This window comes from Saimiri boliviensis, chromosome 12 (genome assembly GCF_048565385.1).
Source record: "Saimiri boliviensis isolate mSaiBol1 chromosome 12, mSaiBol1.pri, whole genome shotgun sequence".
NCBI lineage: Eukaryota > Metazoa > Chordata > Mammalia > Primates > Cebidae > Saimiri > Saimiri boliviensis.
This window is the reverse complement of record NC_133460.1, coordinates 78127759-78151521: the sequence shown is the minus strand read 5'-3', so window position 1 is coordinate 78151521 and position 23763 is coordinate 78127759. Positions and strand designations below refer to the sequence as shown.

General features: G+C 46.5%; 1 protein-coding gene across 2 annotated transcripts in view; it reads left to right on the top strand.

The window, feature by feature from the left end:
• Positions 1-22634, top strand: part of MYOF (myoferlin) — a 185007-nt gene extending 162373 nt beyond the window's left edge. For both annotated transcript variants that reach the window (XM_074382594.1, XM_039465156.2), the window contains 9 exons: positions 1600-1739; positions 3818-3906; positions 4000-4095; positions 7742-7883; positions 11104-11203; positions 15342-15532; positions 18202-18311; positions 19276-19423; positions 22096-22634. In XM_074382594.1, the coding sequence (XP_074238695.1) occupies positions 1600-1739; positions 3818-3906; positions 4000-4095; positions 7742-7883; positions 11104-11203; positions 15342-15532; positions 18202-18311; positions 19276-19423; positions 22096-22134 (1055 nt within the window). In that variant the 3' untranslated portion in view covers positions 22135-22634. The remainder of the gene's footprint in view (positions 1-1599; positions 1740-3817; positions 3907-3999; positions 4096-7741; positions 7884-11103; positions 11204-15341; positions 15533-18201; positions 18312-19275; positions 19424-22095) is intronic.
• Positions 22635-23763: the final 1129 nt, after the last annotated feature.

Genomic DNA, 23763 nt, shown 5'->3' with positions numbered 1-23763 from the left:
GCAGGGAGCAGTTGGGGTCCCACACATGCAGCTGACAGTTGATGCTGGCTCTTGGCTGGGGCTGATGACCAGAGCACCCACACAGGCCTTTCCAGCATGGCAGACTCTGGGGACTCAGGCTCCTTACATGTGGATGGTGTCCCCCAGAGTGAAGGTCCCAAGAGAACCAGGCAGCAACTGTGTGGCCTTTCATGTCTAAGCCTCAGAGTCATTCAGCATCTTTTCTCCATACTTTGGTGTCTGACTATGTCTCCAGATTCACAAGGAAATGGTACAGACCCACCTCTTCATGGGAGAAGTGTCAAGAGAATCTGGGGCCTATGTTTTTAGAATACCAGTGATGGCCGGGTGTGGTGGCTTACGCCTGTATTCCCAACACTTTGGGAGGGCAAGGTGGGCAGATCATTTGAGCCCAGGAGTTCAAGACCAGCCTGGCCAACATAGCAAAACCCCCTTTCTACTAAAAACACAAAACTTAGCCCCATGTGGTGGCGCACACCTGTAATCCCAGCTACTCAGGAGGCTGAGGCACAAGAATCACTTGAACCCGGGAGGTAGATGTTGCAGTGAGCCAAGATCGTGCCACTGCACTCCAGCCTGGGTTACAGAGAGAGACGTCTCAAAACAAAACAAAATCCACAGTGATGCTAGCTGTTGTAAAAATTGAACCTCCAAGTTTCAGTGTTCTAACACAAAAGAAGTTCATTTCTCATTGAATCTAAGTAGGTATTCCTCCAGGTGGACGGCTGTCTTCCAAGCAGTGCTCCATGGACTCATGGCCCTGCCATCTTCTAGCTCTGCAGTTCTTCAGCACAGGAGTCTAAGGCTGCTGTTTCTTTTTGCAGCCAGAAGAGAAAGGCACAGAGACTCCTACGACCCAGGAGGGATTTTTTTTTTTTTTTGAGACGGAATCTCACTCTGTCACCCAGACTGGAATGCAGTGGTGCAATCTTGGCTCGCTGCAACCTCTGCCTCCTGAGTTGAAGTGATTCTCCTGCCTCAGCCTCCCGCATAGCTAGGACTACAGGCGCACGCCACCACACCCGGCTAGTTTTTGTATTTGTAGTAGAGATGGGGTTTCACCATATTGGCCAGGCTGGTCTTGAATTCCTGACCTTGTGATCCTCCTGCCTTGGCCTCTCAAAGTGCTGGGATTACAGGTGTGAGCCACCGTGCCCGGCCCCCAGGAGGGATTTATGGGCTAGGTCTGGAGGTGATACACATGTCACTACCACCCATGTTACCCTCTGGCTGAACTGGGTCACATGGCCCCCTCTAACTGCAAGGGAGGCTGAGAAACAGACAGGCCATCAGCTTGTGCCACAGAAGTAAATACAGAATGCTCCCACTTAACCCGTTCCGGTGTCCTGGTCCCATTACTATTGGCAGTCCACAAATTAGGTCTGAGCCTGGGTAGGGCAGGGCTCCTAGTCAGAAGTTCTTTCTGGCAACTATTTCTTCACAAGTCCAAGTTTGCATGTTGGCGCTGCCTGTCCCTTTTGGCAAGGTCTGGGGTGAAGTGCTGGAAGCAGCTCCAGGCAGTCTGGCTGAACTATTCCCAAATCCTCATTCCTGCTTCAATGCCACTTTCCGTTGCAGAAGCCAACAAAATCCTGCACCAGCACCTCGGGGCCCCTGAAGAGCGGCTTGCTCTTCACATCCTCAGGACTCAGGGGCTGGTCCCTGAGCACGTGGAAACAAGGACTTTGCACAGCACCTTCCAGCCCAACATCTCCCAGGTAAAGGGGCTCCCTGCCCTTGAAGACCCATTATCCCAGCCCCAAATGCAATGGCAGGAGCTGACATGTTTGCCCTTTTATCTTGTTGGAGTACTTTTAGATGCACAGTAGAAATGAGACTCAAATTAGCTTCGTATCAAAGGGGAGTTTATTGTAAGAATTTCCAGGTAACTCTCTAAATCCAGGCAGGAGATTAGCTATGACTCAGAACAAACCTGAACCAGGGTCTCTCTGTGTCTCGTCTCTGTTTTTCTGAGTCTATTTAATCTGCCCCCTTGCTGTGATCCCCTTCCTATGAGTTCAAATATTAGAGAGTCCTTGAGTGTTTGTTGTAATGCAGCCCCATCTACTTCCAAACGCATAGGGATTTGTTGCCCAAATTGAACCACGATGTCCACCATGGGACCACTCAGCTGCAGTGAGGTGGGCAGGGTCTGGGAAAGTGAGTGAGCTCAGCCCAGCTTAGGAGGTGCCATCTGAGACTAAAGTGTCAGGGAAGCGGGGACCGTATGGATAGCAATGAGGGCCATTCCACTCCCAGAAGATGGGGAGCAGTTTCCACAGAAGCAAAGCAAGACATGACCACTGACAAAATAAACTATGTGGACGCTTGAGATAATGAAGATGTCCAGGCCATGCCTGCAGAGATTTGGATCCAGTAGGTCTAGGGAGGGTCCAAGAATTGGAATTTTAACAAGTACCTGAAGAGGTTCTGATCACACTTTAAGAAATAGTAATCTAATGGATGCAAATATTGTTGACCCTAACAGTGAAACTGTGGACACGCTGATTGCTAAAGGGGTGGCCTGGGCTTTCTAGATTGTTTTGTCACATCCTTCTTGCTTTTATTTTGTTCTACATTTCCATTTCTTCCTTTTCTTATTCTTCCTTTAGCCAAAGAACCTATTCCTCCTTCATTCTCTCCTCTCACCCCTTGGCTATCTAAGGAGTTTCAAGAAATGACAGAGTGAGGAAGATTTCTCCCTGGGAATCCACAGACTGTGGCTGGGTTTGGGGAGACACTGGATGCCTAATGTTCTGTAGAGTGCTTGATGAATTGTAGAGCCTGAGCCCTAGAGATTAGTTGGAGGAGAGTCATAGTAAAATATATCCCTTTTCAAGAGTTCCACTTAATGCATGTTTATCACGATGCATTAGAAAGCCAATCTAGTGGTTTCCTTGGCAACTGTCTTGAAGATCAGTTTGTTTTTGTCTGAAGACAGAGTCTACAGAACATTCTAAAACAATTTGAAGAATATAAATTGGTTTGTATGGTTAGTATATTTTTTTCATGGCATTCCTGACCTGTCTGGAAGAACATTCGAGTCAGATGGATGGGCCCAGTCTGGGGCAGTCAAAGAGCTGAACAGGACCTCACCAAGATGGTAGCACAAACGTCAGTCTGGGCTTTCAAGATGGCAGCACAAATGTCAGTTCAGGCTTTTACCTCTCCTTCCTGCTAGCCACTTACCTGGTGGTGGGCACTAATGAACCAATGGCAAGAAAGCTGTAATGTTCATGTCATTGAATTCCTCTTTTGAAAATGTTATGTTGTAAGTTTTTCTTTTACAAAATTAAGGACCATTTTCACTAATTGCATTCATTACTTTGATTTTGTACTTTGAGGTAAGTAGAGAAACCCTTGGTTATGGCAAAACCGGGATTGGTGTCAGGTGAGCAATGTGATGATGGATAGAATAACAGCATGACTGCTAAAGGTGAAGGACCCAATTTTAAGTCATTGTAAGAGGATGTGCGTGTGTGCATGCCTGCTTGTGGAGGGTGTGTGTGTGTTGGAGTTGGGTTAGTGATGGGAAGTCCCCAGGTTTATTAACCAGGTGAGACCCAGACTATGATACAGGTGGGCACGTGCAGCCATCGGAAAGCCGGTGGCCTAAGTGGCATTGTACATACACGATTAAGCTTGGTTTGCTTTACTCCACTTCTTGCCTTCCATATGGACTAATAAATTCGAAGGACCAAAGAAATAGTTTTCCCCTAAGAAATATGAAAGAAAATTGTGGCTTCTGCTACCCATCATATAACTTCCGTCCTCTTTTCATTTTCAAATGGTTTAGGGGAAACTTCAGATGTGGGTGGATGTTTTCCCCAAGAGTTTGGGGCCACCAGGCCCTCCTTTCAACATCACACCCCGGAAAGCCAAGAAGTAAGTCATCTTGAGACCCTGCTACATACACTGGGCTGGGGACTTGGTCCAGGACCACAAAAAAAAGTTACCTTCCAACTGTGCTGCTTGCAGATACTACCTGCGTGTGATCATCTGGAACACCAAGGACGTTATCTTGGATGAGAAAAGCATCACAGGAGAGGAAATGAGCGACATCTACGTCAAAGGGTAAGGTTAGCACACGAGAGACTTTGCCAAGCTCAGGCACAGCTCAGACTCTCTCCATCATGAGCTTTCATTACTGAAATGCCCAAGATAGGATTCTTGGTTTTTTGAAGCTATTTTATCTCATTAATGTGATCTGCTTAGGTAGCTCCTGGAAATCAAAGGGAAGAGAATAGAGATAGACAGCGAGAACTGTACGGACTTTGTTTATGAGCAAAGCTATGTAAGGATTATAAGAACTGATAAATACTTATTTGTTTCTTTTTTAACAAAGTGGATTTTCTTCAGTTTCTTAAGCAGACTTATTATTTCTGGGACTTTCTAGCCATGTATTTTCTTTTTATTCCTCTTTGATACCCTGAATAACTAGCCTTTGAAACACAAGTAAAGCTTCCAAAATTTCTTTTTCTACGTATTTTATTACCAGCAGTTCATATCTGTGGAAAAGAGGAAATGTTCGCAGATTTCAAAAGAAGCCATTTATTCTATCAGCCTGCACTGAGTGCCAGCATCCAATATGTCAGGTGTCATTGTAGTTCATTATTCTCTTGCCTAATTCAATTTCAGTGGTCTGTGTGGATGGCTGTGCCTCAGTCATAGATGTTGAGTGCAGTACAGCATAGCGATTAAATTCTGGTACTTTCCCTGCTGGCTGGGCAAGGTAGTTAACTCACTCTTCCTCATCTGTAGAATGGAGATAATGATTACTCCTCCTTCCCAGGGATATTCAGGTGATCCTGTTATTCGAAACCTTTAGGACAGTGCCTGGCAGATAGAACACACTCCGTGAGTGTTAGCTGGTATTGCTGTTATTCCACATAGACTGAGTTTGGTTCCTTGCTACATAAAAGATAAGACTTGTGACTTTTAATATATTCATAAAGTAAGAACAGAGTTTCAGTTACAATCCCATGTGGCCTTCAATCAAAACTTTGTTAAAGATATAATTAGTATCATTTAGGTTCACTGTAAACGGAATGTTTCATCAAGTTCATTATTCTTTCTCATTTCGGATCTCATTACCATTCCCCAGGGAAAAGTAATCTCAGCTAATTATAGATATGCAAATTTATTTGACTATCATAAGCATTATTTTTTTTTTTTTTTCCCAAATCAGGGAAACAAACTCAAGTCATTCTGAACTGAGAGAAAACTCCTCTAATCAGAGAATAAAGCTCAACTTAAAGTACCTTGTAAAATTTGGAATAAAAATCTAAATACTATATGTGAAAAGATGGATCATGCATATATCCTATGCCTAGCACTAGACACAGCTTGGTATTGTATTACATACCAAGCTATACCTACATGTACACAAATACATACACCTAGAGGATTCGTTTGACTTGTCCTAAGATTGAAGTATGAAAAGATTGATGTTTAAAATTAAATGTGAAAATTCACCAAAAAAGAGAGGAAGAGCTGCAAGGATGAGCAGTCTAGGGAAAGATGATGGTGACTCTTAGGGGTGGGTCAAGAGGTGAGGCCACCGAGGTCGTGGCCAAGAGAATGTGAACTCTCCTCAACTGAGTTACGTTAATAGTCAAAACCGGGCATGGTGGTTCACGCCTGCAGTCTCAGCTACTCAGGAGTCTGAGGCAGGAGGATCACTTGAGCCCCATAGTTTGAGTCCAGCCTGGGCAGCATAGTGAGACCCTGGCTCTTAAAAGTTGATAGTCAAAAGGAATCTCTCAACTCATTTATCTAGTCAGTTAATAGACTAGCAAAAAAGAAAACTACCGTAGCTGATTGATGTTAATACCACTACTAATAATAGGACTTAATATTTTCGAGTGACTTTGTAGTCTCCATGGTTCTTTGAGGCAGAGTAACGGATATGGACTTTGGGATCGGACTGACCTGGGAATCATACTTAGTTCTGGGCTATGTGACCTTGTGCAAGTTATTATATCCTGTTTGAACCTCAGTATCCTCTTCCATATAATGGAGATAGATAGTTACACAGTTGTTAGGAAGAATAAAATAATGCATGTGGCCAGGCGTGGTGACTCACGCCTGTAATCCCAGCACTCAGGCCCACTGAGGTGGGCAGATCATAAGGCCAGGAGATTGAGACCATCCTGGCTAACATGGTGAAACCCCGTCTCTACTAAAAATAGAAAAAATGAGCTGGGTGTGGTGATGGGTGCCTGTAGTCCTAGCGACTCGAGAGGCTAAGGCAGGAGAAGCACTTGCACCCTCAAGGTAGAGGTTGCAGAGAGCTGAGATCACTGCAACCTCTACACTCCCGCCCGGGCGACAGAGCAAGACTGTGTCTCAAAAAATAACAGTAATAATAATGCATGTTATGTACCTGTTCATAGAAGAGGATAACCATGAGTTAACGGTGTCCCCATTCCCACTCAGTTCCTGCTGAACCGCAGTCTTATGCTGACCATGTGAAGGGAGCACATATCATTAATCTCATTTTACAGATGGGAGATGAGGCTCAGACAGTTTCTCAGCTAGGCCTGCCTCCTACCAAGAGTCTCTTTCTGTGGGGTCCAGCCGTCAATGTTTTTAAAAGGTCCCCAGTTGATACTAATGCGATTCTAATGTGTAGTTTCGAGAACCATGCGCTCTACGGCTTTGCCGGTGTAAAATCAGATGTTACCCCCTGGTTTCAAACTGGAAGTCTTCCCAGTAGCAACAGCTTTTTTCTGGGCACACTCATTCATTCATTCCTTCAGTTGGTATTTATGTAGTGTCTGCTCTGTTCCAGGAACAAGCAGAAGAAAACTTTTCACATGTTAAAAGTTAAGATGTTGCCGGGCACGGTGGCTCAAGCCTGTAATCCCAGCACTTTGGGAGGCCGAGGCGGGTGGATCACGAGGTCGAGAGATCGAGACCATCCTGGTCAACATGGTGAAACCCCGTCTCTACTAAAAATACAAAACATTAGCTGGGCATGGTGGCTCGTGCCTGTAATCCCAGCTACTCAGGAGGCTGAGGCAGGAGAATTGCTTGAACCCAGGAGGCGGAGGTTGCAGTGAGCCGAGATCGCGCCACTGCACTCCAGCCTGGGTAACAAGAGCGAAACTCCGTCTCAAAAAAAAAAAAAAAAAGTTAAGATGTTACCGAAATGAATGCTCATAGATATGCATATGGAAATAAGAGCTGACATCTTCCTTCCCAGTATCATTATCATAGTGAATTGAAGAGTAATTTTTAAAAAGGAAGCTGTAAGATTACCTGATATGTGCTTCCTTTGTTTGCTTAAATATGGGAAAGGAAATGCTAAAATTTTGAGCTAACTCATATTCATTTAACCTATCAGCAGTGCTGACAGACACTGATGAGTTATAGTTGTGACGACTAAAATCATAGCCAGCAGGCTTCAATGTACCCAAAATAGAAGTTACATTGTTGATATTTTCCAGAAAATTTCACCTTAACCCTGTTAACTGAAGTCTAAAGGGTTTCCTGCTTTGGTTTTAGAGGAATGATATTTTCTTTGGCCACAACCTGTGTTGGATGCAATAGAGCACCTCCCCTCCATAAATCACCCCCAGCTCCGTAGATAACTGGAATCTGCCCAAGGAAATTGCATTAATTCTCCCGCTGTTTGCTCCCCTAATTACTGCACAGTTTTGTGGCTAGATTACCTCTCAGTCACGTGAAGCTAAGTCTGTTTGCCTCTGCCTTTCAGCTGGATTCCTGGCAATGAAGAAAACAAACAAAAAACAGATGTCCATTACAGGTCCTTGGATGGTGAAGGGAATTTTAACTGGAGATTCATTTTCCCGTTTGACTACCTTCCAGCTGAACAACTCTGCATCGTTGCAAAAAAAGTGAGTTCTGAAATAATGTCAGTGGGAAGTGGGTATCATGGATCTTCCTGAACTCAGAAACAGGAGCTCTACCTACCTACCTCTAGTATGAGGATCTGAGGGCCTTAAGATGCTCAGGACCTCAGAGGTCGCTGAGTCTGGCTCCTTCTCAGTAGAGGTGGGGAATCTGCCACCTTGATACTTGTCCAAGGTCATACCCCTGGGACAGGCATTTGTTTCATTAGGAAGCATAAGGAGCACAACCTTTCTTCCCCTCACATATTGGTGGCGGGGTGAAGGATAAAGGGTATACGTTATGATTTTGTATTTATATAAACGACAGCCTAAGTGTGTTCTTTCGGTGATGGGGAGACTGATGTCTTCCCATGAGAGGCAGAGTCAAGCAGAGGCTCATTATTAAAGTGGATGAAATGTCCCTTTTTCCTTCCTATTAAGCCTCCACATCTTGGCCAGGCTCAGTGACTCACACCTGTAATCCTAGCACTTTGGGAGACTGAGATGGGCAGATCACCTGAGGTCAGGAGTTTGAGACCAGCCTGGCCAACATGGTGAAACCCCATCTCTACTAAAAATACAAAAACTAGCTGGGTGGGGTGGCGGGTGCCTGTAATTCCAGCTACTTGGGAGGCTGAGGCAGGAGAATTGCTTGAGCCCAGGAGGTGGAGGTGGAGGTGAGCCGAGACCACGCTGCTGCACTCCAGCCTGGGCAACAGAGGGAGACTCTGTCTCAAAAAAAAAAAAACAAAAAACAAAACAAAAAAACCTCCATATCTGCTTTACCTCCTTCAGAGGCACCTCCATGAGGACTCAGGGCCCTCCTGGTCTTAACTAGTTAGACTTTCAGTTACAGAACTCAACTCAAACTGGCTGATACCAGGAAAAGGATACATTGTTCACATTACCAAAAAGTCCAGGGGTCTGCTGGCTTTAGGCCCGTCTGGATCTCACGGTGAAGTTATGATGACTTTAGAAATTGGTCTCACCCTCTCCACCCCTCTACTCCGCCCTCCTCCACGGGCTCTTCCTGGGGGGACGGTGGCAGTCCCAGCTCACATCCTGTCCTCCCCGCAAACCTCAGGAGAAAGAGAAGCGCGAAGCCCTCCTGGGGCCAACCAGAGTTCTGGAATTGGGCCTCGGTGTCTCCGCTTTTGGGGGTCATGTGCCTATCCCTGAATCAACCATTGCTGCCCAGGGATGCTCTGATTGGCCAGGCTCTAGAGTTAGACACAGAGGCAGCTCCTCTAAAATTTGGGAGAAAGAGGAGTCCCCCAAGGAAAATCTGGGCACTTTCATCCAAAAAAGGGGGTCTAGAACCTGCATAGACAGTAACAACAGATATGTTCCAGCGATGCCCTGTCCCATTCCTGCCTCCACATTCTACCAGCTAGCCCTAGCTCTGCCTCGTCACCTCCCCTCCCCACACCTGATGAAAATGTACCAGTCCTGTGTCGCATCAGGCCTACCCTCTGCTGGCCCTACTCAGTGCTAATGCTGTAGGAAGCACTGTTTTCATACCAGTGGGATGAATGCCTGCAAAGGGGACTTTAATTTTTTCCTTTTGTGTTTGATAAGGTCTCTCATTCTGTCACCCAGGCTCACTCATGGCTCACTGCAGCCTTGACCTCCAGCAATCCTCCCACTTCCCTAGTAGCTGGAACTACAGGCATGCATCACCATATCCGGCTAATTTTTGTATTTTTTGTAGAGACAGGGTTTCACTTTGTTGCCCAGGCTGGTCTCGAACTCCTGGGATCAAGCCGTTCTCCCACCTTGGCATCCCAAAGGTCCAGAGAGGGCTTTCAAGAGGCACAGAGGCTCAATGTGATATGAAAAATGCACTTTCAGACAGTGTAGCAGAATTAGTGGGGGTCAGTGAGGGACTGGGTCAGATGGGCCTTAAGGTACGGTTCCCTTTCCTGTTTACCCACATCTAGCGCTGGACCTCCCCATACCCTGTGGTGCTTGGAGCATGATCCCACCCGGGACAGTCAGGCAGCAACAGCAGAGTGGGCTGCCCAGCCCCTCAGAGCCAGGCTCTCTGAGCCCTGCAAGGGAAAACATTCCTGGAATATGACAAACAAGAAACAACCTAGCGATCTGACTTTAAATTCATGAAGCGCTGCAGAAATTTCCTTTCTACTGGAGCCAGAGGAACTTAAGTGTACCTGGGCTGTGGAGATGTTTAGTCTTTAGATGTGGCTAACATTATCTGAGGCAATGAAGGCAAGAACTCGCAGGACACATACCTAGTCCTCCTTCTACCTACCTCTAGTATGAGGATCTGAGGGTCTTAAGTGACCACAAGCAAACAAAAGCCAGTGGTATTTTTCTTTCACTCTTTTTCTTTCTTTCTTTCTTTTTTTTTTTTGAGATAGACTCTCGCTGTTGCCCAGGCTGGAGTGCAGTTGTGCCATCTCGGCTCACTGCAACCTCCACCTCCCAGGTTCAAGTGATTCTTGTGCCTCAGTCTCCTGAGTAGCTGGGATTACAGGCATGCACCATCATGCCCAGCTAAGTTTGATATATTTAGTAGAGTTGGGATTTCACCATGTTGGCCAGGCTGGTCTCGAACTCCTGGCCTCAAGTAATCTACCTGCCTTCCAAAATGCTGGGATTACAAGCCATCGTACCCGGCCCAGTGGTATTTTTCAAAGGCCAAAAATCCCAGGACATTCTCAATCTGCACTGATAAAAGAGTAGAGTCTGAGCCCCCTTCTCCTTACCCCCATGTAAAATGAGAGCACGTGAAGACATCTGTGGGGGTGGGGGGTGGGGGGTGGGTGGAAAGTTAATGAGCAGAAGTGACACCCCAGAGGGTGATACTGCAGGCTGGCCTAGAATACCTGGCCTTAGGAGGATAATCTAAGTAGGATTAGATTATCCTACTTAGGACACAGTGGTCTTCAGAGGGGAGATGAATCACTCCCCAACCCCCAGGTGGCAGCAGGAAGTCACACTGATAGGGACATGGCAAGAAAGCTTCTATTTGGGAACTGCATGGGACATTCTTTTAGTTGCCCAGCTTGTGATTTCTGGGGAGCCTGACTGTTCTCCATACAGATAGAGGGGAGGAATTAGGCCCAAGGGAGTGTCGGGTTGGGTCGGGGTGAAAGGAGAGAAAGGCCCCAGGCTTTGATGCTGTCTGAAGGAGCCAAAGGTGAGTGTGCTGGAGTCCAGTCATCAGGATCACCTGGTGTGTTCATGTTTCTTTTCATTTCAGGAGCATTTCTGGAGTATTGACCAAACAGAGTTTCGAGTCCCACCCAGACTGATCATTCAGATATGGGACAATGACAAGTTTTCCCTGGATGACTACTTGGGTAGGGCTTTCATTTGGGTCATTGTATCTAAGGAACTGTACTTGGACTTAGTGAAGTTAATGAAAACTTGGAAGGAATTCTTTAAATCTTCCATACTTTTTGGTCACGGGGGCCTGGTGGGGGGACAGAGGACACACCCACGGCCTGCATGAGCTCTTGGCAGTGCGGCCGACAGTGCATGTCACCCCTTTTCGAGGGTCCCGGTGAAGGTCTTGCACCAGCTCCTGTCTGTGAAGGCTCAAATCCTGTTTCCGCAGGGGGATGCTGCACTCCTATTTCGCAGCCACTCTCTCCTCAGCACCTGGGAATCCGCTCCCACCCTCCTCCATCTGCTCCCAAGATCCCAAGGTCCCCCAATACGCCCAGCCATTGCTTCTGTCCCTAGGCCCATCCTCCTGCGATAAGGGCACTAGTTGAATGCACCCTCAGCCCGGGCTCCTGCCTCTCCTGGCGCACTCCTCCCTCGCTCCCCATGGCTCTGTGCTCTCCAGATTTTCACTCTCCCAAGCTCTGGCCTTGTCACATGAGCCAGCTCTGTTTCTGCATCCCACTCTTTTTATGTTTTATTTTTGGAGACAGGTCTCTGTCTCCCAGGCTGGAATGCAGTGGCATGATCATAGCTCACTGTAGCCTCAACCTCCTGGGCTCAAGAAATTCTTCCACCTCAGCCTCCTGAGTCGCTAGGACTACAGGCATGTACCAACACCCCTAATTTATTTTTTACTTTTTAGTAGAGATGAGGTCTCACTACGTTTCTCAGGCTGGTTTTGAGACCCTGAGCTCAAGCAATCCTCGCAGCTCAGCCTCCCACAGTGCCAGGATTACAAGCATGAGCTACAAGGCCCAGCCTCCCACTCTATATACCGGCCTTCCCTGAGGTTCTTCTGCTCTCCTCCAACCCTGCCAACCACCCCTCCAGTGATTTACCCACTCACCCTAGTGGAAGGGCATGCTTCACCTCTCACCTTTCAGCAAGGGAGAGCTCCTCACCCAGGCTGTGTAGCCTGAGTGCTCACAGCGCCTGCTGTACAGACAGAAGAAGTCGTTGTGAGGGTCATTCCCGATTTCTGGCCAGAACCTCCCACTGTTATCTTTGGCTGGCAGCTCGCATGTACTGTGGCTGAAATCTCACTCAGCATGTCTTCCCGGATCCCCACGCCGCTCTCCTCAGGAACTTATTTAGCAGCTCATGACCCCTCTACTTCCCCAGCCATCCAGGCAAAATCACTCAGTCGGCCGGGCGCGGTGGCTCAAGCTTGTAATCCCAGCACTTTGGGAGGCCGAGGCGGGTGGATCACGAGGTCGAGAGATCGAGACCATCCTGGTCAACATGGTGAAACCCTGTCTCTACTAAAAATACAAAAATAGCTGGGCGTAGTGGCGTGTGCCTGTAATCCCAGCTACTCAGGAGGCTGAGGCAGGAGAATTGCCTGAACCCAGGAGGCGGAGGTTGCGGTGAGCTGAGATCGCGCCATTGAGATCCAGCCTGGGTAACAAGAGCGAAACTCTGCCTCAAAAAAAAAAAAGAAAAAAATCACTCAGAGCCCTCTGCGGTTTTCCTCCTCTCTCCCCACACACCTGCCAGCCGCTCCGTCCTAGCAGGTCACCGTTTTATCACGCACACTTGTTTCCTTAGTCCTGTGATCTCTGCCACTTGCCATTTCAACCTCATTTTCTCCTAGCAGTGGTGCGATCTCTGCTAGGACACGTCCCTCCTGGCAGAGGAAACACCCCCAGAGGTTGTGTCCTCTTTATACCTTCTCCCCGCCCCCCCGCCCCCCGCCGCACAGCACCTCACACAATGGTTCTGACTTAGTGCTTAGTAAGAGGTCGATAAGCAAATGAGTAGGCAAGTAGGCTTACATAAAGCATATGGAGAGTAAATTCTAGGATTGTAAAGAGTTTGCTCGGCTGGGCGCGGTGGCTCAAGCCTGTAATCCCAGCACTTTGGGAGAGCACTTTGGGAGGCCGAGGCGGGTGGATCACGAGGTCAAGAGATCGAGACCATCCTGGTCAACATGGTGAAACCCCGTCTCTACTAAAAATACAAAAAATTAGCTGGGCATGGTGGCACGTGCCTGTAATCCCAGCTACTTAGGAGCCTGAGGCAGGAGAATTGCCTGAACCCAGGAGGCGGAGGTTGCGGTGAGCCGAGATCGCGCCATTGCACTCCAGCCTGGGTAACAAGAGCGAAACTCCGTCTCAAAAAAAAAAAAAAAAAGAGTTTGCTCTTGGCTTTTTTGTTTGTTTGTTGAGACAGAGTCTCACTCTCTTGTCCAGGCTGGAGTATAGTGGCACAATCTAGAAGCACTGCAACCTTGACCTCCTGGGCTCAGGCAATCCTCCCAACCTCTGCTTCCCAAGTAGCTGGGACTACAGACAAGTGCCACTAGGCCTGGCTAATTTTGTGCATGTTTTGTAGAGATGGGGTTTTGCCATGTTGCCCAAGCTGCTCTCAAACTCCTGAGCTCAAATAATCTGCCCACCTCAGCCTCCCAATAGTGCTGGGATTACTGGCATGAGCCACCATGCCTGGTCTTCCCTTGGAATTTAAACAAAACTGTCAGACCGCAAGAGAATGACTGTCTCGAAATGCCGAGTGAGCACATAAGCAAAAGGAGAGGGGAGGCAAAAGCAATCATAGGTCAGGAAGGACTGAGGTCACGTGTGTCTCATGGGCCCATTACATGCTGAAGAGCAGTCCCTCAGCCAGATAGTTTCAAGAGAAAATGCTACAACCTCCCTGTTGCTCTTTGCTGCCACTGTTGAAGGCCACACTCTTGCCCCAGTCGGCCATAGACTTGACCCCACATCACAGATACCATTTTCTTAAGGAAAGGGCTCACAGGAGTTCCCAAGCCCAAAACACTCTTTTCTCTTACTGTGGAAGTGGTACTAAAGAGTTAATGTGGCCAAGCACGGTGGCTCACACCTGTAATCCCAGAACTTCGGGAGGTCGAAGCAAGCAGATCACCTGAGATCAGGAGTTCAAGACCAGCCTGGCCAACATGGTGAAACCCCGTCTCAACTAAAAATACAAAAAATAGCTGGGCATGGTGGCATGCACCTATAGTCCCAGCTACTTGGGAGGCTGAAGCACAAGAATCGCTTAAACCCAAGAGCCATGTGGAGGTTGCAGTGAGCTGAGATCACACCACTGTACTCCAGCCTGGGTGACAGAGCGAGACTCAGTCTCAAAACAAAGAAGCAAACAAAAAGTTAATGCCTCACATCATAGAAGGAACGATGTGCTTCTCCAGACACTGATTGAGGCTGGGAGTCTCAGTTCCTGGTGAGGACTTTCTGTTGAGTTATGTTCTTTCTCAAGCTTCTGTTTCTGAGGCTTTACTAGGAGTCTTGGACATCCACATTACATACAGCATCCTGTATTGGTGTTTTTTTTTTTTGTTGTTGTTGTTGTTTTTTTTTTTTGGAGGCAGAGTCTTGCTTTGTTGCCCAAGCTGGAGAGCAGTGGTGCAATCTCCACTCACTGTAACCGCTGCCTCCCAGGCACAAGCGATTCTTGTGCCTCAGCCTCCTGATTAGCCTGGGTTACCGTCACATGCCATCATGCCCAGCTAATTTTTATATTTTTAGTAGAGACAGAGTTTCACCCTGTTGGCCAGGCCAGTCTTGAACTCCTGATCTCAAATGACCTGCCCACCTCGGCCTCCCCAAATGCTGAGATTACAGGTGTGAGCCACCACACCCGGCCAGCATCCTGCATTCTCAGCACCCGTTGTATTTACCCAAAGCCAAATGACCTTTCTGTTCAGGGCAGCTCAGAACTAAAAGGAACACATTTCAAATCCAAGGGCCTTGAGTTGAGTGGAAATTGCTTCTGTAGATACTTCATTACTTTGAGTTTAAAGAAGAACTCTGTTTATGTTCATGTCTTTGAAAAACAAAACAGGTAGTTCTCTGTGAGATGCTGTGCGGTGGACAACTATTTCTTCAGCTATTTTCCATCCTAACTGGAAAGACTTTAAACATTGACCAGGCTCCCTTTCTCTAACTCACCCTTCACCTGTTCAAAATCACTGTGTGCCTCTCTCCTGACTAGAACGTTCTGTTCACTTGTGAATGACAGCTGATCCCCTTGAAGCTCACTTGGACTTACTGTTGTTTCCTTGGCTAGGTTTCTTAGAACTTGATTTGCATCACACGATCATTCCAGCAAAATCATCACAGAAATGCAGTTTGGACATGATTCCTGACCTCAAAGCCATGGACCCCCTTAAAGCCAAGACGGCCTCCCTCTTTGAGCAGAAGTCCATGAAAGGATGGTGGCCGTGCTACGCAGAGAAAGATGGTTCCCGCGTGATGGCTGTATGTACATTTCCTGGTTCTGGTTGAGGATCGTTTATGCTTTTTATCATTTAAGTTTTGCCCTTTATTCATAGACTTACTCCAGATAAAATAAGGAAGTTTTAAATTGGTAGGAGTTTAAGTTATGGGGATAGTTTGTCTTTGAGATATGTTTGCCTTTGTCTTACAATATAAGGTGGGAGATGCCATGAATGTGTGTTTGGAGTTGGAGGAAGGTAAAGACATTGGAATGGTCAAAAAACTAGAAGCCCAGTTGTTTTCCCTGTATTTTCCTTGGGACTTTTCTTCATCAGGAAAGTTAATTAATGCTGGGCTTCTAGTACAATTTAGTATGGAAAAAGGAACTACAAATTGGAACTTTTCTCATTAAAAAAAAAAAAAAAAAAGTAGGGTTGGGCATGGTGACTCACACCTGTAATCCAAGGCAGGTGGATAACCTGAGGTTAGGAGTTCAAGACCAGCCTGGCCAACATGGCAAAACCCCATCTCTACTAAAAATACAAACAAAAAAAAAATTAGCCAGGAGTGGTAGCACGCACCTGTAGTCTCAGCTACTCAGGAGGCTGAGGCATGAGAATCACTTGGACCCAGGAGGCATAGGTTGCAGTGAGCCAAGATTGTGCCACTGCACTCCAGCCTGGGTGGCAGAGTGAGACTTTATCTCAAAAAAAAGAAGGTGGAGGAAGCAAGGTGTGCTGGCATTAGTTGAATAAAAAGGTCATAGATTACAAGCAAGTTGAGGAACTCAAGACGTATTTTGATCTAGAAGCAATAGTGTGGGTTACCATGCCATATCATGAAAGACTACCTAGTTCATTACGCATTATTAAGAATAGCTGGCCGGGCGCGGTGGCTCAAGCCTGTAATCCCAGCACTTTGGGAGGCCAAGGTGGGTGGATCACAAGGTCGAGAGATCGAGACCAACCTGGTCAACATGGTGAAACCCCGTCTCTACTAAAAATACAAAAAATTAGCTGGGCATGGTGGCGCGTGCCTGTAATCCCAGCTACTCAGGAGGCTGAGGCAGGAGAATTGCCTGAACCCAGGAGGCGGAGGTTGCGGTGAGCCGAGATCGCGCTATTGCACTCCAGCCTGGGTAACAAGAGCGAAACTCCATCTCAAAAAAAAAAAAAAAAGCTAACATTTTTGATCATTAATTTTGAACCAGACAACATGCCAAGTGCCTTACATTCATAATCCTTTTAAAAACAACCTTGGTGTGTAATTTACATAAAATAAACTGTATTCATTAAAAGTACACAATTTGATGAATTTTGACAGATGTATACACTCATCAAACCACACCACAATCAAGATCAAAAACCTTCCCATCACCCCTCAAATTTCCCTGTGCCCTCTCTGCAGTCCACTGCTCCCTCCCTCTCTGGTCCCAAAAAACCACTGACCTGCTTTCCATTACAATACAGCAGTTTGCACATAACCTCACTTAGTTCTGCTGACAATGCCATGAAGCAGACATTGTCCCCATTTTAGAGATTCCAAAAACAGGTTTGGAGAGATGGAGCAACTTGCCAAAGTCAGAAACCCAGCTTTGTCTGATTTGTAAGTGTAGGAGTCATCAGAGTTCTAGTTAGGGCCAGGGTTTCTCAAATTGCTAATGACCTTGCGGGCTTTCCTGGCTCTTAGAAAGCTGTTACATTCTTAGATATGGTTCGCTATAAAAGTAGGCAAGTTTCTTTTCTTTTTTTTTGAGATGAAGTCTTACTCTGTCACCCAGGCTAGAGTGCAATGGCATGATCTTGGCTCACTGCGACTTCTGCCTCCCAGGTTCAAGCAATTCTCCTGCTCTCGGCCTCCTGAGTAGCTGGGATTGCAGGTATGCACCACCACGTTGGCTAGTTTTTTTGTATTTTTAGTAGAGATGAGGTTTCACCATATTGGCCAGGCTGGTCTTGAACTCCTGACCTCAGGTGATCCTCCCCCTCAGCCTCCCAAACTGCTGGGATTACAGACATGAGCCACTGCGCCTGGTCAAAAGTGAACAAGTGTCTAGACCTCTTTCACTCTGGCCTCACTGCTCTCATTTAAACTTGGACAATAACAGTACCTTTGTAGGGTTACCACGAGCATTACATGAGATAACCCACGTAGAATATTTAAACAGTGCTGGGAGCATCACTCAGGAACCTGTGAGCAGGGAGACAACATTCACTCACTCACTCATTCATTCATTTGTTTAGCTAGTATACATGGAATACCTATGACCGCCAGCAGCTGTGCTCAGTAGGTGACAGTGATAAGCATGAAGAGACATGGCCCTACTCTTTTAATTGGAGCCGACAGTCAATGCTCAATAAATGTTAGATGTTATTAGCGGTATTCAGGTTAGTCTGGGTCCAAGTGAAGTTACATAGGAAGGTGTGTGGGAAGACAGGGTGACAGATGTGAGAACGTTAGCATGACGGGGATACAGAAAATGAGAAGTAGACCGTGGGGGAAGCAATTTGTCCTCAAAGTTTCCCACACAGAGTCAGTTCAGAAACACATGGAAGAGGAAATGGGATGAAATCTCTTGAGAAAAATTGAAGGCAATCTAAGGATTGTTTTACAAGAATAAAAATCGTTGCTCGGGGAATACTCCGTGGGTTGAAGTAAAAATATTTGTGAAACGTGATGTCATGTGTTTAACCTGCTCTGCTTTACTGAAGGGGAAAGTGGAGATGACATTGGAAATCCTCAATGAGAAGGAGGCCGACGAGAGGCCAGCCGGGAAGGGGCGAGATGAACCCAACATGAACCCCAAGCTGGACTTCCCAAAGTGAGAGGCCCTCTTTGTTCTCCTGCTCCCCAAACACCTGCAGTCTGAGAGCCCCCCTTCCCATGGGCTTCATGGGATGGATTAGCTTTTGTTGTCCTTCTAATTTGGTATTTAATAGTGGAGGGTGGGGGTGGAGAGGTTGGTGATCTGGCTTCATTTTAAGAATTCTCCTTTCCCAGCTGGGCACGGTGGCTCACGCCTGTAATCCCAGCACTTTGGGAGGCTGAGACAGGTATATCACAGGGTCAAGAGTTTGAGACCAGCCTGATCAACATGGTGAAACCCCATGTCTACTAAAAATATAAAAATTAGCCAGGTGTGGTGGCATGTGCCTGTAATCCCAGCTACTGAGGAGGCAGGAGAATTGCTTGAACCCGGGAGGCAGAGGTTGCAGTGAGCCAAGATTGTGCCACTACATTCCAGCCTAGTTATGGGTGACAGAGTAAGACTCCGTCTTTAAAAAAAAAAAATTCTCTTTTCCCAGGAAACCAAAGCTCAGCATCTTAGGAAGCTGTAATGGGTTAAAGAGCCCTGGTCGGATGAGGTAGCTCAGGCCTGTAATCCCAGAACTCTGGGAAGCCAGGGCAAGCAGATCACAAGGGCAGGAGTTTGAGACCAGCCTGGCCAATATGGTGAAACCTTGTCTCTACTAAAAATACAAAAATTAGCCAAGTGTGGTGGCGCACACCTGTAGTCCCAGCTACTTGGGAGGCTGAGGCAGGAAAATCACTTGAACATGGGAGGCGGAGGTTATGGTGAGCTGAGATTGAACCACTGAACTCCAGCCTGGGTGACAAAGTGGGACTCCATCTCAAAAAAAAAAATGCTTTCTCAGTTGAAGAAGGGGAATAATATCCTTTCTTGCTTTATTATTGTGATTCTTTGTTCCTGAAACTGTTATGCTCTGGAATAAATATGCATCCCTCCTGAGATGGGTAGGCGATACCATTTCTTTGCAATGCAGCCGACCAGAAACCTCCTTCCTCTGGTTCACCAACCCGTGCAAGACCATGAAGTTCATCGTGTGGCGCCGCTTTAAATGGGTCATCATCGGCCTGGTGTTCCTGCTCATCCTGCTGCTGTTCGTGGCCGTGCTCCTCTACTCCTTGCCGGTAGGAGCCCTTCCTTGGCCCCTTGTCTTGGGTATCTTGTGAGTTGCGGTTGGCCATCTCCCTTGCCATTTGCCCTGACCGCTGTGCAGAAGAATGACCCACTCAGCAGCATGGTGTTTGCAACCCTTCTGCTTTGGGGAAATTTAAAGTAATGTGTCTTGTGATTAGAATTACACTCTTAGGCCGGGTGCGGTGGCTCACGCCTGTAATCCCGGCACTTTGGAAGGCTGAGGTGGGCGGATCATGAGGTCAGGAGTTTGAGACCAGCCTGGCTAACATGGTGAAATGCTGTCTCTACTAAAAAATACAAAAATTAGCCGGGTATGGTGGCATGTGCCTGTAGTCCCAGCTACTTGGGAGACTGAGGCAGGAGACTCGCTTGAACCCAAGAGGCAGAGATTGCAGTGAGCTAAGACCACGCCATTGTACTCCAGCCTTGGTGACAGAGTGAGACTCTGTCTAAAAAAAAAAAAAAAAAAAAAATTCTCAGGTTTCACAAATTATGGGCAGAACTTTGCTTTATGGTCTGAAAATAACTTTGGTTTCAGGAATTCTAGGAGAAATCACTTAAGTCTTGATCAGTGTGTGTCTGGACTATAGCCAGTTTCCAACTGATCGTCCTGCCTTCAGACTTTCTTGTTCCAAACCATCCTGCATCCAGGTTTCTTGTCCTAGCTTCAAGAATCGCCAAATCTGGGTTCATTGTGGGTATACATACCCGCTGCGTTCTACCCAAACTAGACTGTTGATCCCAGCCTCCCCAAATATTATTGCCCTTACCTCTCTGGATGACTTTGCCGATTCTGTTTCTCTGTCCACATCTATCTATCAAAACCTCACTCATTCTCTAAGGCTCATGTCACATATAACCTCCCCCTTAAATTTTCCCCTCATCACTGCAGTCATAAATGGGAGTCTAAGCGGGAGATTTCACAGTGTGCCTAGAAGTAGTACCTTTAGGCTGGGTGCAATGGCTCATGCCTGTAATCCCAGCACTTTGGGAGGCCGAGGTGGGCGGATCACCTGAGTTCAGGAGTTCAAGACCAGCCTGGCCAACATGGTGAAACCTCGTCTCTACTAAAAATACAAAAATTAGCCAGGCATGGTGGCGCATGCCTGTAATCCCAGCTACTCAGGAGGCTGAGGCAGGAGAATCACTTGAACTCGGGAGACGGAGGTTGCAGTGAGCCAAGATGGAGCTATTGCACTCCAGCCTGGGCAACAAAACAAGACTCCTTCTCAAAAAAAAAAAAAAAAAAGTATCTTCATTCCTCCTTCCAGAGAATGTATTGCACATCTACAATAGACTAGGAATTAAGTTATAGAGATGATTACATTATAGCCATGATTTGTGCCCAGGAGCAGTTCATAGTCTGGGAACAAGGACACAGGTCTAAGGGAGGTGAGCTGTTATAAAGACAGAAACAAACAACTGTGGGCACCCCCTGCTAAGACAGTTCCCCCAAGGAGGGGACATTCGAGTTTGCCAAGTGGAGGAGGGATAGTCCAGGCAGAGGAAGTCATGCTCAGAAGCTGGGCAAGTGGCATTGAATGTCACAGGAAGCATTAAAAAACTCTTACTCCAAAATTCACATTAATAATATCAATAATGTTGTGTTTAGTATCATAGCCATACAAGTAGCAGGGGGTTTGTGTTTTCATTTTTCCCCAGTATAGGACTTCCACTTTGTTAACTATGAGTATATATGCACTATTTTACAGTCATAGGTGTCCAACTGCTTTTTTTTTTTTTTTTTTGAGACGGAGTTTCGCTCTTGTTACCCAGGCTGGAGTGCAATGGCGAGATCTCGGCTCACCGCAACCTCCGCCTCCTGGGTTCAGGCAATTCTCCTGCCTCAGCCTCCTGAGTAGCTGGGATTACAGGCACGTGCCACCATGCCCAGCTAATTTTTTGTATTTTTAGTAGAGACGGGGTTTCACCATGTTGACCAGGATGGTCTCGATCTCTCGACCTCGTGATCCACCCGCCTCGGCCTCCCAAAGTGCTGGGATTACAGGCTTGAGCCACCGCGCCCGGCCGCTTTTTTTTTTGAGACAGAGTCTCACTCTATCACCCAGGCCAGAGTACAGTGGCACAATCTTGGCTCACTGCAACCTCCACTTCCCAGATTCAAGCTTTTCTCATGTCTCAGCCTCCTGAGTAGCTGGGATTACAGGCATCCACCATCCCACCCAACTAATTTTTGTATTTTTAGTTGAGACAGGGTTTCACCATGTTGGCCAGGCTGGTCTTGAACTCCTGACCTCAGGTGATCTACCCACCTTGGCCTCCCAAAGTGCTGGGATCACAGGTGTGAGCCACTGCACTTAGCCTAGTTATTATTTTTTTCCCCCAATTTAGATTCTATTCGTTTAAACCAATGGGTCTCAACCAGGGGAGATTTTGCTCCCTACCCCCAAGAGGACATTTGGCAATGTCTGGAGACGTTTTGGCTGCAACAACTGGGGGTGCTACTGGCACTCTGTGGGTAGAGGCCGGTGAAAGCTGCTGAACATGCCACAGTGCACAGGACACTCCCCAACAAGAAAGAATCATCTGGTTCAAAATTACTGACCAAATCATCTGGTCAGTAGTGCCAAGATTGAGAAACCCTAACTGAAATACATATATACAGACATATTTTTTTAACCACTGTTTGTTTCCTTTTCAGAACTATTTGTCAATGAAGATTATAAAGCCAAACGCATAATGAAAGCAAAGGCTTCATTTCAAGAGTCACCCAGGAATGAGAGAATCCTATCTCTGTGGACCAACACCCGTCTGTAGCAGGTTCCGGTACAGTACTGAGCCCCATTGCTTCCCAGAGGGTCTTAGTCCTGGAAAGTCAGGCTAGCAAGCAACATTTGCATCATGTTATCTCTTAAAGTATTAAAAGTTTTATTTTCTAAAGTTTAAATCATGCTTTTCAAAGTATTTTTTAAGGTGGCTGGTTCCATTTAAAAATCATCTTTTTATATGTCTTTAGTGGTAGAATTCAATTTTTGGAAATTGCTAAATAGAATTTGAAAATCTCTGCATCTTGAGGTGATATACTTCATATTTGTAATTAAAAGAACTGCATTATAAAAACAGAATAGTTAGGACAATTCTTATTTATGCCCACAACCATTGTTATATTTTGTATGGATGACTATCATAAAAGTCTATTTAACCTCTGTGATGAAACTAAATAAAAATGTTTCACCTTTACACCTGGCTGTTCATTGTAGCTATGGGTCAAGTTGGGAAGGAGGCATTTTTCTGGTCTTGTCTCAGTGAACAGAATGCTGTGGCATACCTCTTGGCCATAAACCCTTTATAAATATGCTCCCCAATTCTAGCCAGTAGGTCAAACTGAATATAATATTACACATAACAAAAGCTAACACTTACTAAAGGTACTTATTCTGTGCACAGCACTGTTTTAAGTGCTTTGTGTGTATTAACTCACTTAAGGACAACAAAGCCCTATAAAAGTAGGTAACGTTATTAACCCCATGTGTAAGTCCGTTTTCACACTACTATAAAGACACTACCTGAGACCAGGCACTTTATAAAGGAAGGGGGTTTCATTGATTCAGTTCTGCATGGCTGGGGAGGCCTCAGGAAACTTATAGTCATGGCGGAAGGTGAAGGGGAAGCAAGCACCTTCTTTACAAGGTGGCAGGAGAGAGGGCAAGCAAACAGGGGAGATGCCAGACACTTAGCAAACAACCAACCAGATCTCGTGAGAACTCTCTCACTGTCAGGAGAACAGCATGGGGAAAACTGCTCCCATGATCAAATCACCTCTCACCGGGTCCCTCCCTCAAAACTTGGGGATCACAATTCAGATCACAATTTAAGATGAGATTTGGGTGGGTTCACAGCCAAACCATATTTACAATCGAAGACATTAAAGCACAAAGAGGTTTAGGAACTTGCCCAAGGCCACACAACCAATAAACAATAGAGCTGAAACTTGAACTCAGGCAGTCTTCTTTTTTTTGTTTAAATGGAGTTTCATTCTTGTTGCCCAAGCTGGAGTGCAATGGTATGATCTCAGCTCAGTGCAACCTCCGCCTCCCAGACAAACGATTCTCCTGTCTCAATCTCCCAAGTAGCTAGGATTATACACAGCCCCCACCACACCTGGCTAATTTTTTGTATTTTTAGTAAAGGCAAGGTGTCACCATGTTGGCCAGGCTGGTCTCGAACTCCTGACCTCAGGTGATCCACCTGCCTCGGCCTCCCAAAGTACTAGGATTACAGGCATGAGCCACTGTGCCTGGCCAGCTTCTCTTAACCATAAATCTATACCACCATTGGAAGGTCTGTCAAGAGGAAAACAGGGCTGAGA